General features: G+C 36.7%; 1 protein-coding gene across 1 annotated transcript; it reads left to right on the top strand.

Annotated features, from left to right (window-relative positions):
* Positions 1-1176: 1176 nt before the first annotated feature.
* MANEA (mannosidase endo-alpha) lies at positions 1177-17998 on the top strand. The gene is made up of 5 exons (XM_064649939.1): positions 1177-1317; positions 6525-7117; positions 9501-9610; positions 11955-12031; positions 13335-17998. Exons 2-5 carry the CDS (start codon positions 6568-6570, stop codon positions 13969-13971), a joined length of 1374 nt encoding a protein of 457 aa, XP_064506009.1. The 5' UTR covers positions 1177-1317; positions 6525-6567; the 3' UTR covers positions 13972-17998.
* Positions 17999-18259: the final 261 nt, after the last annotated feature.

Raw genomic sequence — 18259 nt, 5'->3', positions numbered from 1 at the left:
AGAAAGGAATGTTACAGTGCTGATGCTGTGCTCAGCAGTAGCCAAAACATGGGTGTGTTATCAACACTCCTCTAGCTACCAATGCAGAGCACGGCAGAGGGCTACTATGGGGAAATAAATTCTGGGTCAGCCAGACCCACCACACTACAAAATGACTTATGAGTATACATCACACTTCTATCCATGTATTTTTTCCTGATTTGTTCCCATACCGCTGACAGGGTATAAAGGGTGGGCAATTACCCCACTGTACTGACTTTGTTAATGTATCACTGTGTTGAACACCCTACTCTAATGTAAAATACCACCCTTAGGGTGCAGAGGTGCCACTCTTATATGCAGCATTGCCCACAGATTCAAGCCACAGGCGTTCTCCAGCCATTACTTGCCTATCTCTGCCCAGAGAAGGGCAATGAAACTGGTGAAGGGCCTGGAGCACATGTCCTGTGAGGAGTGGCCGAGGCAGCTTCAGTTGTTTAGCCTGGTGGAAGCTCAGGGGTGACCTTGTCACTCTCTAGAACTACCTGAAAGGAAGCTGTAGCCACGTGGGGGGTCAGTCTCCTCTCCCAGGCAACTAGTGACAGGACAAGAGGACACAGCCTTAAGCTGTCCCAGGGGAGGTTTAGGTCAGACATTGTGAGGAGTTTCTTCACAGAAAGGGGTGATCAGATGTTGGAATGGGCTGCCCAGTGAGGTGGTGGAGTCACCATCAGTGGAGGTGCTAAGGAAAGACTGGACATGGCACTCAGTGCCTTGGTCTAGTTGCCATGGTGGTGTTGGGCCATAGGTCGGACTCGATGACCTCAGAGGTCTTTTCCAACCTAAGTGATTCTGTGATTTTTGTGATTTTGTGGTTACCATTCAGCAAGCTCTTCCGCAGCTGAAAAGCAACCAACAATCCCGCAAAGGCTTTTAAAGAACTGAAAGATTTTTAGGCCTTCTGGGTAAAACAAACAAACAAACAAAGTAAAACAAACAAAAAAAGTTAAAAGAAAAAAAGGCAAGAAAAAAACCACGCAGCTATTTGAAAGCCCATCGGCTGCCTTGGGCATTTCAGCAGCGGCGCACGTGCGTTCCTCCCAGAGGGAAAAGGCAGTGAGCTCAGCGCAAGCCCCCCAAGGGATTACGGGGAACCTGCGCAAGCCTCAGCCGGCCCAAACCTCGCCCGGCCCCCCGGCCCCGCGCATGCGCCCCGGCTGGCGCACGCGCGGCTGCCGCCCGGCGCCGTTGAAGTGGCGGGACCGGCCCGGCGCGGCCTGTCCGGGTTATCCCGCGGGAACCGCGACCGGCCTCGGGCAGCGCCCCTGCCTCCCGCGGGTGAGTAACGGCGCGGCCCTCCACAGGAGCCCGCGCCCGGCCCCGGCCACTGGGGAAGGGGCTCCACAGGGCTGAAAGTGTCTGGGAGAGGAAGGGACGACGCCCGCCCCCGCCCGCAGCCGCTGTCGGAGGGGCCGGAGCTCCCCCGGGCGGTGCCCTCCCTCTGTCCTCCTCCCTCTGCGGGAGCCCCGCGTCTCCTCCCGCCCGCGGCTCATGCCCCTGTTGTGGCAGAGAAGTGCGAACGCTCGAAATGCGGTGGCTGGCTCAGGCGAGGGGAGCAGGCTCTGCCGTCTGGGTTCGCTCCCCTCTGTCACTTTCAGCTCGTGTCGGAAAGCCTCGCTGTGCAGCTGCCCGTGCTATGAACTGCCCCGGGCGCGGGTTCGCAGATAGCTCCCTGTGATGGAGCTGTCTGAAGGTCGCTTTCTTTTCATGGCCTGTACCTGCTCAAAGTTAGGTGTGTGTTTCCATGTCCTTTCAAAGTAGAAGAACGTTGGCATGTCGAGGTCAAATACTTATATATAATATAACGCTGCCTTACCACCTTTGTTTAGAATGAAGAATCCAGGAAGATTGTGTTTTGTTACTGCTGCTGCCTTTCTTAAATTCAAGTCACATTTCTGTTTTTTGAGTGATCCGTGTTAGGATTGTCATATTTCAAATACCTCTTTCTGAATTGAGTGGGCCAAAAAGAAATCTATTATTGGAATTGGTTAAAAGGATATCTTTTTAGTATGTAAGCACAGCTATAAAGGCCATATTTAATGTCTTCTTCCATCGTTAATGATTTTCAAGGTATTAAAAAAAAAAAAACTTAGAAAAAGATTTTTCATATGCAGAGACTTTTTGAGAAATTCCCTGTTGTTTTTTTTTCTAATGCTGGAAACATTTACGAGAAACATATGGTCAGCTTTTGTTGCTTTTATTATATGTATTCCCGAGACCGGAATGTGCTATGTAAATATAGTGGTTTAGACACTGTTATCAGCCCTCAGGGAAGTTTACAAAATCTCACCTGGTCAATCACTTGGGAACCAAAGTAATGTTTCTAGGTGCACGTCTGCACTGTAGCTCCAGAATCAAGGGCCTTTAAGGCCTGGGAGCTGCAGCTCTCTGTAGAGGTCATCTGTCACTTCAGAGTTTTCAGGTTCTTAGAGAAAAAGAAAGCAGAACATAAGCTTGGAAGTTTTGATTCCATGCATGATCTACCAGCCTCAGTGACTTCTGGATGACCTTACACTTGATCAGATTTTCAGACCTCTATTCTGTATTGGATATCCATTTGTTGTGTTTAAGGAACATCAGATTAAATTAATTACAGTATTCGCTCATTCTTACTAAAATAGATGAATCTGTTATATCTGAACATACTTTGCACTGTGTATTTCTCTTTTGGAATCAGCAAACCTGGAAAACAAAACCCATTGGGCAGGGCATGGAAACTTGAGTTTGGTCAGAATCATCTGACCAAAGTTATCTAGGGCAATTAAACCCTCAGCTTTTTTTTTTTTTTGGTTGGTTGGTTTTTGTTTTATTTGCTTTCTTTGACTGAAGAAACATCCTTATTTTGGGAAACAAGTTGGAGAAAAAAAGCTCTCATCATCTGTCCATCTGTACACTTTTTTCTTCATATGGTGGAAAGGATAAACAGAAGGTTTGCCTGCAGAGTAACTTCGGGGTATAAAAAGCTACCATGAGGGAGGAAAAAAAAATGTACTGTCAAGTAAGAGCTTAAATGAGAGATGTTATCCTTGAGACAGACTATCTGCTAAATTTGGGGAAGAATTAAGGAAATACTTCTAGTTTTTTCATAGATGCTTTTTTTTTATTTCTTCATGGGGGTATTAGTTGTTTTAAGAAGACCATCTGGAGATTTTGCCTGCTGTGATGAGTTTCATACTATATATTACCAATGAAAAACAAATTAATTTGGAATAGGGATGGTCACAGTAGGATAGATACAATTACATTTACCTTGTGCTTTTAATTCTGTATAGGAGCTTATGCACTAAAAAGTAAAATAACTGTGTCAGATTTTTTTTTTTTGAGAAGGGGACAGGATGTTATGGAATTATAGGTTCTACCCTTTCATGATAAAGCTTCATATTTTTCTGATGTGTAATGAAGGGAACTGTAGTATCTGTACTCATTAAAGGAGAAACCAAAAGACATGTAAACTAACTTATTCTTCCTTCTAACCTGTAACAGATGGCTTTTTCTTTTAAAATTAATTTAGTAGGCAAAAGAAAGAGCTCAAACTACTTACATTTTTGGCTGGTACATCTAGATGGGTCAACAAACTTGGAGTAGGAATCCAAAAGCTTTTGAGTCAGAGTAACTGTAGGATGTTAATCTGCATAAAGCTGAAGTTATTCAGGCTGACTTATTCCTAGAGAGAAAGGCAATTGCTGTTAGATCCAAATGCACCCGAAAGTTCAAGGCAAGGTACTTTATAAGTATAAAGGAATGACATGTACCTCAGTAAATTGCAGTCATACTTTAAAATTTGAATGTCCATGACAAATGCAAAATCACAGCTATGCTTTCTTTAATGACCGTTGAATCAGAAATGTGTTCTTTTCCCTGATGTTACCATTCTGCTGTGGCACCAGCATTGATGAGGGTAATTTATCTGCCTCTGTCTCTGAAAAGTAGATCTGAAGAAGAATAAAAGACATATGAAGCACTGCTTACCTGTAGCTCTTCAATGCAGCTTTTACAGTATATGTGTCTATGCCAGGGCTAAATTATATCATCATTGAGACTGATGTCTTCCCAAAACAGAAGCCTTTACCATAGATATCAATTGCTTGTTCTAGAAACTTTTCACTTTGATGCTGAGCTTCTGTATAAGCATACTGGGTCTTCATAATATGCTATGCTAGACCAGAGTCTGTCTTGATGCTCATCAAATATTTATAAGCGTGCTGCTCGTTTTTCAGCATACTTTAATGAGAAATATTCCATTGAAAAAATACTTGTTGAAATAAGAACATGGAGCACTAAGATCAATTCCTGACTTCAGAAAAAGCACTTTATAATAGTGAAATCTTAATCAAAATAGGAGGAATTGAGTAGCAGATACGTCAAGCAAAGAATAAAAAAAGAACTGTTTCTTTGATATGGAATAGGAAAACCCAAATGAAAAACCTTATGAACATTCTAATTATAGACACTGCAGTCATGAATTCTTTTTTACAGAAGAGAAGAGATAAAATATTAAATGCAGAAGTAGTTTATCACTGGCAATCCTGTATGTTGCTTGATGAAAATCAGTAGCACCTGGGTTAAATTAAACTGATTCATTAATACATTAGCCTGGTGAATAATATTGTTTTCTTTAAAAAAATCGTGATCATTTAGAAAATTTCAGTTTGTCTAATCTGAAAATTGACTTAAACTACTAGGGAGGGGTAGCATAATATACTTAAAAGAAGACTGAAAAGGTCATGAAAAGTAGTAGGAGTAGTTTGAATGTATTTAATTTCTTATTAGAAGAAAGATGTTCTGCACTCCAGATAATTTCTTTGACGAAATTCTAAGATCTTGGGATGGACTGTTAGCTATAGAATAAGAACCCTGTAATTTGATGTAAAATGATACAAAATTTTAATTCAAAGTCTTAAGTACTATAAGCATATATGGCGTAAAATCATTTTTCCTGGCAGTAGCCAAAGGTATGGTTTCACAATCCAGTTGGGCAAAATGAACAACATAATTTTCGTACTCTTGCCTTCTTCCCTCTGTTCTTCTTTGTTGACTTTAGCGCTATGATACTTGTTCAGCTGAGTCATCTCTCTAACAAGGTCAGAGTGCACAACGGTTTTCTTGTTTATTTTTGAAATGTTAACAGGGATTTGCTGTTAAAGTGAATGAGTGACCTTAGTGTGAAAACAAAATGAATCGCAGGAGCGACTAGGAGTAGACAGTAGGATGAAGGGATTAATATTGGAAATGGAAGCAGAACTTCCCTTTTTGGCAATGTATTACTGCTAACCCAATTTAGGCTATATTGTTGAAAAGCATATTCTAAAATTCCTCATCTAAAATTACCGCAGCAGTAGCAAACAGTGTGTTGTGACAACTGAGCTATATGTTAATGCACTATAAAATCAGTAAAGAGCATTAACAGGAAATTAAGGTAAGATACTTTATAAATATCTTAAAATTACCTGTGTACATCTCAGTAAATTAAAATAAGATTCTCAAATTTGGAGGTCATTGGCAGAAATACAAAATCACAGCCCTGTTATGTGTATTGGCTCTTGAATCAGAAATTTATTCTTAGGTTTTCCAGTTTAGTGTTGTCAGTTTTATGCATAATCTTGTTCCACATAATTCGATGGTAACCTAAATTTTGTTAATCCTTTTCAGTGGTTCTCTTGTGATAATGTTGAACAGGACTTAAAGTTATAAATAAAGCAATTGGGCATTCCATTATACTGATTTTCTTCCCCCTACTTTCAGGGCTCAAATCTTGCTCTGTGTGGTTGGTCTTGTTTTGAGTTTAGCCCTGACATTGTATTAACTGGCTGTCAGCAGCTAACTTGCAGGCTTTCTGCTTGAGGTACATCCTTAATGCTATCTTGGTTTTTGCTTACATAATTCAGAAAACAGATTAGAATCTTAGATCTATAAAGTTGCAAAGCATTATTGTTTTGAGTTTAATTTGCTGAAGTATTTAGTTAATATATCGGGTAACTAAACAAGGCGGTTGGTCTGAAGCCACTAAATAGGTTAGTAAATGAAACCTGCATTCTGAACATAAGCTGTAGTTCCATCATATCCCATTTTGTACTTTACTCTTGTTCTGTGTTATTCTCCTTTCATGGCTTCTGCTTTTTAATTGTTTTCTGTGCTATTTCTGCCAGAATAGCACTTGTCAAAGCATGATAGTTCTGCAATAATGTAACCAGAATTTCCATTTTGTGGTATTTACCTGGGTTAGGATAACAATGAAGTTCAAAAGTAAGATATTTTATGAAATATTTGAGTCCTTGGTGGTAGAACCTCAGAATCTCATGTTCTCAAATAAAAAAATGGAGTTTTGTTTGTGTCCCCCCACACAAAGGTCTGTTAGTTACACAGTCAGTGTGTGCATCGCAGTTGTTTCCTTGTTATTTCTATTATGTAGAGACTTTGTGAAGCATTTCATACTGTTGAATTAGGTAATAAGAAATCTGACTTTAAAATATTTGTCTTTTGATCAGTTGCGGCCAAAATCCTTCTGTTGGGATTCTGAACTATGACATCATGGCAAGATTTCGCAGAAGAACATGCATCATTTTGTTGCTTTTTATTTTGTTTATTTGCTCCATAATGATGGCTTTGAAGACGCTGAGACCTGACAGAGCTGGCTTTGGGGATCCATTTGGACTTGGTTTGTTGCCTGAGCTTCAACAACGAACAGTTCTCTTAGACAGTAAGCAGAATTCACTGAATAGGGTTCAAGGAGATACTGTAACACGTGTCAGTAATTTGCACAGTATTGCTGTCAATACTATGAAAGCATCTATGCCTCCTGTAAATAAACTGGAAGAGGAGCTGTCTTCTCCTAATTATAACTTTCACATATTTTACTATACTTGGTATGGGAATCCACAGTTTGATGGTAAATATATTCACTGGAACCATCCACTGTTGCCGCATTGGGATCCTAAAATTGCAAACAATTATCCAAAGGGAAGGCATAATCCTCCTGAGGACATTGGGGCCAACTTTTATCCTGAACTCGGATCTTACAGTTCCAAAGACCCTACTGTCATAGAAGCCCACATGAAACAAATGCGTTCAGCTTCAACTGGTAATGAGTGTTAACATTTCAGCATGTTGTTCATTTATCCAGCCTTATGTGTGCCAATGAGCACAACTGACCCATTCTTCCTTTTTTTTTTTTTTCTGTGTAATTCAGGAAATGGTCTGAAACTAGTAAATGTCTTTGTATCTGAGTTTTAACCCCCAGCCGAAACCTACATCTTCAGAGCTTTGTCTGATGAGTGTAGCAGCACAGAAATATAAGAAAAGTATTAGTAGTTAGGTACATGTTTTTTGTGACTTACTGTTAAGCACTGATAACGTATATGGAAAATACAGAAACCATTTCTGGAATATATAGCCTGTGTATTAAATTTTTATACTTCAGTTTTAAGACCAGGTTTCAGAAAATCGTGTTAACATGGTTATGGAGCAGTCTGTTCAATTATTGAGTGGTTTTTTTTCTCTGAATTCTGTGTATGCACTAACAAATAGATATTAATTCATTAATTGTCCAAAAGTATCTTCTTTAAATAGAAATTGATGTTCTGTTTCTCTCAATAAGATGAACTATATACATAAGAATATTCAATATATTTTTGGTCATTCTTTGTTGTTGAACTTTCTGGTCCTTTTTATGTTAATCCTCTTTAAATTAGCAGTCGTATATGCTAATATTAAACTCTGAATGCTTCTGTAAATATAGTTGGAGCAACATGACCAGAGCTCATAGCATTATTCAGACTGTTAATCACCTTGTACTGAATCACTTTCATTCACCTAATCATTAAGGTTTGAAACATTTTTAATATTGTTTTTAGCATCAAGTGCATTCTCTTTTAGACTCCTGAAGTGGTACATAACTTTATTTTTTTAACCATGGGAAAGAAAATGTTAAGTAATCTTTCTCAGGGAAAGATCAATGCAAATGTGAGTTTAGGTTCCTTGATCAGCAATTCCGTTGCCTGAACTTTTATGTGTTTCCTAAAGGTATAGAAGAGTCTCGTTGGAGGTATTCAAGATACCCAAGTTGTTGCTACTGTTCTGCTTGTTCTTTCCATCTTACTCATTTGAATTTGGTCCTTTTCTTTTGCATAAAATAAAAGATAATGTGATAAAATGCAGTAAAATATTGCATTTTTCTTGTCCTTGAGCAGACTGTCTCTTGTGATAGTGTTACTTGTGATTCACTTTTTGATGAAGTGTGGAGGGAATGGAGACAGTTGAACTACCTCCTGTGTATGGTGAGCTCAGACTTCTGGTTTGGATGTTAGAACGTGATTGTGTATTGACTCTAACTTATGCTTTCTTTTTCCTAATTCTGGAATTGTTTGTTTGGAAATTTTTAGTCAGAAATGTTATAATGTTAGCAAAGTAGGCGGAATTTAGAGTATGTACTTCCTATCTCAGTGACCTTGTTTGTGTACTTAAATCTTTACCTAGTGAAAAAGAATCATATTGCTTTATTCTTCCATATGTTTTAAATAACATTGTTAGGAAAATATTTCTACATCAGTTATTTTATGTATTTTTTTCAGACTTACCTTCTTCTTGACATTATTTCCAGCTGCACATCTAAAAGATCTAATTTGTTTATCTGACAGCATTTTATTTTAGAAGGAAAGGGTTTAGCCTTTCTGAAGAGGTATGTGTTCTTCGCTTTCATGGAGAGCTTCAGAAAAATTTACAGTACCAGGTCATTCTATTTGTTGTCTTTTTTTCGCAGGACTAGTAACATACTTAAGTTATTGAGAGTTACTGAAGCATTCTTGAAGATAATAAATTTAGAAACTAATTTGACATGCTTGTAAGTGTGGATTACACCAGAGTAACTGCTTTTAGCAAGAAGGAAGGTTGTGGGATTACAGTCACTGCTTCTAATATTGAATGATTTTTTTTGTAGTAGAGCCAGAGGTACAATGAAGAAATATGTTGGAGAATAAATTTTTATAAAGTCAGAATCTTTCATCACATGCATAGCCCTCTCCTCTTGACTGTTCTATAACCCTGTGTTATACATATACCCTGCGTATCTTCATATTCTCTGGCTCTATTTTGGCATAGCTATAATGCCTTATTGGGGAGCACTCTTTTCCTCCTGGTACAAACTGAAGGTTAGAATGCTGTGCTGAAAAGTGGGAGGGAATGGCTTTGAGTGTTGGGCTTAGGATGCTGAGCACAGATCTGTTCCCTTGACAGATGATCTAACCACTGTTTATTTTGTAGTCCTGTAAACAAAGAGAGGAGTTAAAATACACTCTGAGAATACTGAGATTTTTTTAACTAGTTAAAAAGTAATTTGAGATTCTGATTTATATTATGTAGGTTTCGCATCAAACAATAATTTTAACTCATGTAACATTACGTGTTACAGTAGTGTACATGTAATATGTTAAACAACATGAATTAAAACTGAAGTTTTGTATTTTCAGGTGTAATAGTGCTTTCATGGTACCCACCAGGTATGGCTGATGAAAATGGAGAACCAACTGATGATTTGGTGCCTGTTATTTTGGACTATGCACACAAATATAATCTAAAGGTAAAGTATTTTTAGATGATAAAATAGGACTGATTAGGAAAGTAAACCTTGCTAAGAGTTTACTACTTTTACTCAAGGTGTAGGGCAGGGAAGCCTGTCATATAATAGTGGCTTCTGTTTCTGTCTCCTATTATGCTGCACTTCTTTTGGGTCACAGAAGCCTTAGAATTGCACTGAATTTTGGTAGGACCTGAGAAATATTGCCTTATAAATAGAATAAATATTGTAATCTGCTTTAGCATGCAGAATCTAAGGTATAGTGTTGTGGGTATTTATTTTCTGTTTCTTTTCAGGAAACAGTTTTTAAAATAAGATGATATGTTGTTTTCCAATGAGGCTTAGGAGTTGAAGGAAGTATTACATTTTACAAAATACTATGGAATACAGTGATCTATAAACTAAGGAACTTTGAGAAAGAAGAAGGACTGTCTTCATGTTTTGCATTTCATAACTTGCTGGCGCCTCATCATAGAGATCACGAGCAAACATCTATGAGTAATAAAGGCAGATTTAGAAGATCTAGTTTGAATGAATGTCTTTATCCCAGAAGTTACCAGGAACTTTTGCCTTGGACTGTAAGGTCGGAGAGATGGTGCTCTGACTTTATGGTTATTACAGGGTATGACAGGATAGAAAGGCTATGTTGCTGCCTTCTTGAAATGGGTGAAATATCATGTCAAATAAAGATTACGTGAATTGATCAGTAGAATCTAAAATTGTTGTTTGATTTTTTTTATTATTATTATTATTTTCAGAATAAAACTTGTGTTTTCCTTTTGTGATAATGAAAATGTGCATTGCATTTTAATCTTACCAGGTAATACATTTGAGTTTTTAAGTAGCTGTATGTGTTTCATCTCTGGAGGGTGTTGCTGTACTCTGTACTGAAAACACAGCCTGTTCATAAGCTCTGGTTTTAGTTGGTCATGCAAGTTGCAGATTCTCAGAGAAATTTCCTGTCAATGGGAGCAACTGTAGATTCCTTGGCAAGCAGGAGGAAAGTAGGAAGATAAATCAGATACAGAAGTAATTTTGAAACTGTCAAAAATACTGTGTGAATTGCATTATGGGACATAGGTTGCACTATGTAATAGCAAACTATTAAAATGAAAGAAAAAAAGTATTTTCAGGTCATCACCTTGCTCTCATCTAAAGAATTTGTTAACATCCAAGTATCAAAGGAACAAAGGAAAAATGAAATAAGCTACCAAGAAAAATGCATGCAATAGTGTGATAATGATTGGAATATGAATGAAGCTGCTGTTACTGCTTGAAATAATTATGGGAATACAGATATTCAGTGTAGATACTACTAGGAAATGCTACCTTCACTGTAATGTTTTTAAACATTCTTGCATTAGTAAGTTATTACAGTAAATGTTAGGAGTGTCAGTAGACAAAAACCAATATCTAAAATACATTTCTATTATGTCTGCTAAATAAAAGTCTGTGAAAAGATATGCCCCTTTGATTTGCCTAGTATTGATAGTTGGAAATAAAAGATGAAATTATAGTGCTCTTCAACCTGTACTATCTGTCCTAGTGATTTAGTCTGATACTATTTTTCTATTGTTTCTACTTAATAGAGATAGATATTGGCTCCACAGTGGAAATTTTCTACTGTTGCAAAGTTGTCAAAGACTTTATTAAATGCATTTTGTTCTGAAATTGCTTCTGAAAAACTAGTTGCTTTGATTAAGGTAATGTACTCTTCCGTAAATGTATATTTGAATACAAATGCATTTTTACATTGGAATTACTTCACATATATAGGTTAATTAATTCCATTACCTCCAAGCTTGACATTCAGAGCAGTAACAGTACATTATATTAGATGTAGTTGCAAGAGCTTATTGCTCTGGATAAATCTATAAAATTTTAAATTAAAGTTTTCATATCCCATATCTTAAAATCTATTTTGACACTGAAAACTATCCACAGAGCATTATCTATAGCAAATTTAATACATTGGTTAGAAATTAAATTTAAAAATGTTTCATTAGTTAATTAGTTCTTTGACATTCAAATAATTTTTTTATTTCCATTTTTAGTTTCTATAGTTTTTCAAGTTTTCTGAAGCGTGATTACCACTTGCTATAGCCTAGGGAATACAAAAGCAGTGTTTTGTTTTAATGTAAAAACCCTAAATATTTACTTTAATACCAATCTTCCTGGGATCTGAAGCTTCTAATCTTAGCAGTGCAGGAGTTGTATTGGTGAAAATGTTTGGTCTGTAAGGAAGAAGTATATTTTTTGTGACTGGTACTTGCTTCATTTAATACACAGTGCCCATGTATTCAATAGTGTTTTACGTTTGTGTTGCTTTTACGTTTTCACCTTTCAGGTCACTTTTCATATTGAACCTTACAAAGATAGAGATGATCGCAGTATGTACCACAACGTCAAGTACATCATTGACAAGTGAGTCGTTTTGGGATCGTTTCCTTTGGGGTTTGTTACATGCTGGTTTAGGGGGCTTATGCATATGATGTAGAAGTTCTAAGAATATATAAAGATCTACTGAGACTGAAGAGAACTGTAAGGAACTTTGTTCATATTTCAGTGGTGCAAAACTCAGTCTGTTTTTTAAATATTCAATATTTTTAAATATTAAAATGTGAACTTTACATAGATACTCAAGTGTAAATTGCTTTCAATGGTCGTTAATACTATAAGTCATGATACTTCACATTAAAGCAGTTAAAATATTAACCACGTGATATATAAATTAAATATACATTTTTATAATGGCAAACTAGCACCTAGAGCTTTAATGTGTTGACCTCTAGTGATTTTAATTCATCTTGTCAAATTCTGTGTAGCTGCTAGTTGTCTTGTTTATCAGTGCTGCTTAGACCGTCTTATTTCATACTGAATTGTAGAATTACCCTTCAGAGGAAACTAATAACTGTAGCACAATTTGACACTAAGTTACTGTTGTGGTTTAACCCCAGCCAGCGGCAGGGTACCACACAGCTGCTTGCTTCCTTCCCCCCCTGCCCCATAGCACTGTGGGGTGAATGAGAAGGAAAAGGTAAACTTCACGGGTTGAGATAAGAACAATTTAACGAGTGAAACAAAATAATATTATAATAATTACGCTAATAGTATTATTAGTGGCACTAACAATAAAGAGACGGAAAGAGAGTAACAGTACCCAAGATGAATTGCTCACCACCTGCAGACCACCAGGCCAGCTCTGAGCAACGCTCAACCCCCTTTCACATAACTCCCTCAGTTTATATACTGGGCATGACATTCTTCAGTATGGAATATACCTTTGACCACTTCAGGTCAGTTGTCCTGGCCATGCTCCTCCCAGCTTTTTGTGCAGCTCCTCACTGGCAGAGCATGAGACACTGAGAAGTCCTTGCTTTAGGGTAAGCACTACTTAGCAACAGCCAAAGCATCAGTGTGTTATCAATGTTATTTTCATGCTAAATCAAAAAAACACAGCACTGTGGCAGTTACTAAGAAAAAAATTAACCCTGTTCCAGCCAAAGCCAGGACAGTTACTAATCTGTAGTAGTTGAAAGGTTCTTTGAAGATTCATTATTTGATACTTCAGCAAACACTGGACTGAGAGTGGATATGGATTGCTATGTTTTGAAGTCTATGCCCTGTCTATTTAAATTAGTTTTTAGGAAAAGTCTTCAACTCAGGTTGTTCAACAGTATTTTCCAAATGGCAAATTTTGTCTTAACGATACTTGTTTGCTTTATAGATACGGAGGCCATCCGGCCTTTTACAGGCAGAAGACCAGCACAGGCAAATTTCTTCCCATGTTTTATGTTTACGATTCTTACGTAACAATTCCTGAAATATGGGCAAATCTGCTAACTGTTTCTGGATCCCAGAGTATTCGAAATACTCCGTATGATGCGTTATTCATTGCACTTCTTGTAGAAGAAAGACATAAGCATGACATTCACAGAAGTGGTTTTGATGGAATGTACACGTACTTTGCCACCAATGGCTTCTCCTATGGCTCATCTCATCATAATTGGGCAGGTTTAAAAGCCTTTTGTGATAGTAACAACTTAATGTTTATTCCAAGTGTGGGCCCAGGCTATATAGATACCAGTATCCGACCGTGGAACAACCACAACACCCGTAATCGTGTCAATGGGAAGTACTATGAGACTGCCTTCAGCGCAGCCCTTCTGGTCCGACCGGAAATTATCTCCATTACATCTTTTAATGAATGGCACGAGGGAACTCAGATTGAAAAAGCTGTCCCTAAACGGACTGGACAGGTGGTTTACCTTGATTATAAACCGCATAAGCCAAATATTTACCTAGAGCTTACTCAGAAGTGGTCTGAGAAGTACAGAAAAGAACAAGAACAGTGGCTTATGTGAGCTGTCCCTGCTGCAGTTGTTTCCTAATGCATTGACTGTATTGAGAAAGAAATTGAGAGCTGAAGAATATGTTATTAAATGTATTGTATCTGTTGAATGTATATGCACTACTACTGAATTTTAATTTTGAAAAGTAAAAAGATTATGAGAATATTGCCAATTCTGTCTTATTGGATATTTTAGTTCAAGAATATTCAGGGAAATCTGAAAGATTATTTGTTTCTTTTTTAAACTTCATAACTTGCATTCTGAGCTTCCAGAACATCTGCATGGGATAACTCTACATGACCAAAGTATAACAAAAAATCGGTGTAGTTCTATTTACTTCCTTTATTCTTGTAGTTGTGTTTCTAATAAAAATGATGCTGTAATCTAAGTTTTTATGCTCATAGCTACTTGCAGGATGCATGTCTATACTGTATGGAATAATTTACATCTACTGTTTTTAATGCTTTGCACACACAGGGACTTCTTGACATATGACTAGCTTGTGGTAAAAGCACTGAAGAGGTATGTGTGATGTAACATCACTGTGGTTTTTTGAAAATAGAAACGTCTTTGAAAGAAAGTTCCAAAGAACTGCTAAAAGACTTCTAGTTTATTACATTTTTTCTGTTTGGTACATGGTGTAGACTTTTGCAGATTACTGGGTACTGACCAGGAACCTTTTTTTTTCTATATTACTTTGAATATAAAAAAAATAATGCTTGGGACAAAGTGGAAAATATTTTTTTTGAGTGGGGAAAAACTCCTACTAAACATGCAAAAAATATACTAAACCTTCTGCTTTTATTTACTGTCTGCTAATTGACTGCAGATACAGATCTAGCACGTTTTTTAAAATGTGTAAACTTTCTAAACCAAACACCTTACTAGTCCTACAATAAATATAATTGTAGGAAATAGTTTTTTATTTCTGATTTAGGAGCAACCTAGTTTGGTTTCAATGCCAGCAACTACCCATTAGTTTAATTTGAAATCTGAGATTTCTGTTTTTCATATAGTTTATTTAGTTTTTTGAGGATTCAGAATAGTAGATACTAAAATCTTGCTGTCACTCAGATAAGCACCCTACCAATGCTACCTGTAACACTGTGGTGTGGCTGTAAATGACTACTTTCAGTCCTAAGAATCTCACCTTTCAAATGTTGTAATTATTAACTGGGGTTTTTTATGAGGTTTCAAAAGTTCAAGTCACACGGGCATATCTCCTCAGCAGTCCTCCTTGGGGGATTTTCATAGAGTTTCATAACAAAATCCTGAATTTTGGATTAGTAGAAATTGCAGTGTTTTGTTTATTTGCAGAAAGTGTCTAATCCATAGCAAAAAAGATTTTTTAAAAATTGTTTATTTTTTTAATCTATGTATAAGGTGCCGATCCTGTGTTTTAGTTCATATGCTGAAACTGTTGTGACCACTAGTAACCACTAGAATTCCATTGATTTAAGCAGGACCCATGAAAATCACATTCTTTACTCAGTTTTCACTGTAATCTGTCCATGAAGGTGAATGTGAGGACTTCTGGTTAAAAAAGAAACCAAACCAAACCAGTATGTTTTTTCCAGAAAACATTGTCATTCCAAATAAACATGTCAGTTACTACTAATAATTTTTAGAGTCTTTCTGGTATGAGAAAGGTTTGCTTATGTATCTCTCACTTATTTACAGATTAGTTCTTTTGTCATTTCTCTGCAGTTCAGGAGATGAGGTGTCATATAATGCCCTCAGCTGCTTGAAAAAAGTGCAGAAATTGGGTGACAGATATATAACCTGGCGTGTTGAAGTGTGCCTCTAGAGTTATTGGAGTCTTATTAATCTCTCCTCATATTTTTTTGCATTTTCCTACTACATGTCTGTGAGGTCTGAAATGCTCCTGAAAGAAATGTTTACTAATGCTTGTTTTATTTTACTTATACTCAGGTGGATAAACTGACATAGACATAGGTATGACCACAGTCACAAAATAGTGTCTGAGACATAAGAAGCACTTGTTCTAACCACTTCCAGCTTAACTACTCCCTTTATTAAGGAAAATTATATTACTAATTTTACTATAAATCCCTTAAATAGCTAACAGGCTTTACAGCCCAAAGAGTCCATTAATTTATTTTAAATGTGAGGGAACAATTAAATTTTTTGCAAATGTTATTAAAAAATCTTCTGAAATCAAACCTTTTGCACGAACAAGTCTTTTTGTTTTCCCTTTGCTTAAACTTTTGTCATCCACTGGTCTTTTCTCACTGTAGTTGTCTGAGCATTGTACTGGTCTTGACAACTTAGCACTCACCTTTCAGCTCTTACTTTCTCCCAGGGGCAGTTTATTTTCTCTGTGACAATAAAAGTCACTCCTTTGTTGCTGTGTACAGAAACATTTGAAATTTGTTGTAGAGTATTGTACAACTGAGGTGATCTATCTTGTTTAAAATACAAATCATGGTAACAGTGTAATAGATCTTCATTACTCTGAAAGACTTTTGTAATTGCCATTAAAGATATCATTTAGCCCTTGCCATGAAGTGGTTCAGGCCATGACACAGTGATATCTAATGAGACTTTTAAAAGAATTTACAGAATTTCTGTAGAAAAAAAATGAAAATGAAGTGCCTAGAAATTCATCACCCCTGAACACTTACTGTATTTTTATGTGCTTGAAGTGTTTTAAAACATAAATATGCAAACAGATATAATATTTCAGAGTTGAGAATTGAATTTGATGATGCTAAGGAAAGATGATGGAATAGGAGCTACTAGAACTACCCCACCTGCTTGTCCAATATTTCTTCTGTACATAGAGCAAATTACAGTGCTGCTTCATGTTATATAGAATGGAGAGTTTTGCTTACAGTCTGTTGTTGCAGTCATGATAATTTTTAAAATTTGAGTAAAAATAGGTCTGTGGGAGACAATTGGTACAAATGCAAACAAATAAGATTGTTATAAGGGCACAGTTACTGGGGTGAGGGAGGAGAAACATGAATATATTTAAGAAGGTGGTTGCTCCAAGCTTTAAGGTTATAGTAGGGGAAAAAAAATTGTGCTACCAAAACTGAGAGGGAGAGAAGAACATTTGTAGTGATTTTGAGATCTGAAATAGAATTTAAGGAATATCCAAATCCTGTTTCACTTTGGCTTCAAACCCCTTTTATTTCTTGACTAATAGAAAAAATATTGTAATGATTGATTTTAATATTTTTACACTGATTAAGTGCATTTGACCCATCTTGTTATGGTATTTTATAGTATTTAGAGTCATATACTAAATTTATATAGATTAGGCAAGAAACACTGGGAAGTTTTATAAGAGTTCGTGCCATGCTATGCCTCTGCAAATAACAGATACCTGAAGTAATCAATTACATACTACTGACTCAGTATTCTCAGAGGGGAAATGGTTTCTGAGAGAAGTAGCAAGTCTTTGTGGTAAAAGAGAACATAGTTTTGAAAGTAAATCTGTAGCTTCATTTCTGCTTCTGTCAGTTGTGATCAAGTAAATTATTTGAGTTCTGCAAGCTATCTCAGAACTGAAGCTTAATACATCAATTCTGGAATAAGAATATGCATTAAATTTTGTATAGTAGTGCATGTTTCTCAGATCTGTAATCTTGTACTGAATTTTGTGGGAAAATGTGCATATGCTGTTACTATTTTAGTGGCAAGCTGTAGATTATTGTGAATATACTTTCTGTACTGACGTTCATCGTGTTTGTCTAATGCATTTCTTTTGAGGTGCAAATGATTTGTCTCTTAAGAGGTTGTTGAAGCAGAAGGTTCTTTAATGGAAGCATTTTTATTATAAAAGTTGATATGTATATGCTCTGCATATTTGGAATTAACACATTTCACACATGGGTTCTCTTGAAAACATTTTACAGGAGTGTTTTCAGCACTGTTGCTAGTAAAATGAACTTACTGTAATTTAGAGCACTTTTTTTGTGAATCTTGTGAACCTTAAAAAAAAGAAATAAAGTATTTACAGGCAAATTGTCAGTTAATATAAGCTGACAATCTCTCTCCCAGTCTTAAAGTATTTTACGAGTCCTGGTTCTGATCTCTCATAGAATCCTAGAATCAGCTGGGTTGGAAGGGACCTCCAAGATCATCAAGTCCAACCCTTGATCCACTACCGCTGCGGTTACTAGACCATGGCACTGAGTGCCACATCCAGTCTCTTTTTAAAAATCTCCAGGGATGAAGAATCCGCTACTTCCCTGGGCAGCCCATTCCAATGTCTGATCACCCTCTCTGTAAAGAAATTCCTTCTAGTATCTAACCTAAACCTCTTCTAATA

Source organism: Pseudopipra pipra, chromosome 3, assembly GCF_036250125.1.
Source record: "Pseudopipra pipra isolate bDixPip1 chromosome 3, bDixPip1.hap1, whole genome shotgun sequence".
Lineage (NCBI taxonomy): Eukaryota > Metazoa > Chordata > Aves > Passeriformes > Pipridae > Pseudopipra > Pseudopipra pipra.
This window is presented reverse-complemented; position numbering and strand designations above follow the sequence as displayed.

Bases quoted from the DNA above. Each gene is read 5' to 3' on its own strand.
- MANEA (XM_064649939.1), top strand. From the start codon at position 6,568: ATGGCAAGATTTCGCAGAAGAACATGCATCATTTTGTTGCTTTTTATT. The intron at 7,118-9,500 runs GTAATGAGTGTT...TTGTATTTTCAG, and splicing joins AATGCGTTCAGCTTCAACTG to GTGTAATAGTGCTTTCATGG. The intron at 12,032-13,334 runs GTGAGTCGTTTT...TTTGCTTTATAG, and splicing joins GTCAAGTACATCATTGACAA to ATACGGAGGCCATCCGGCCT.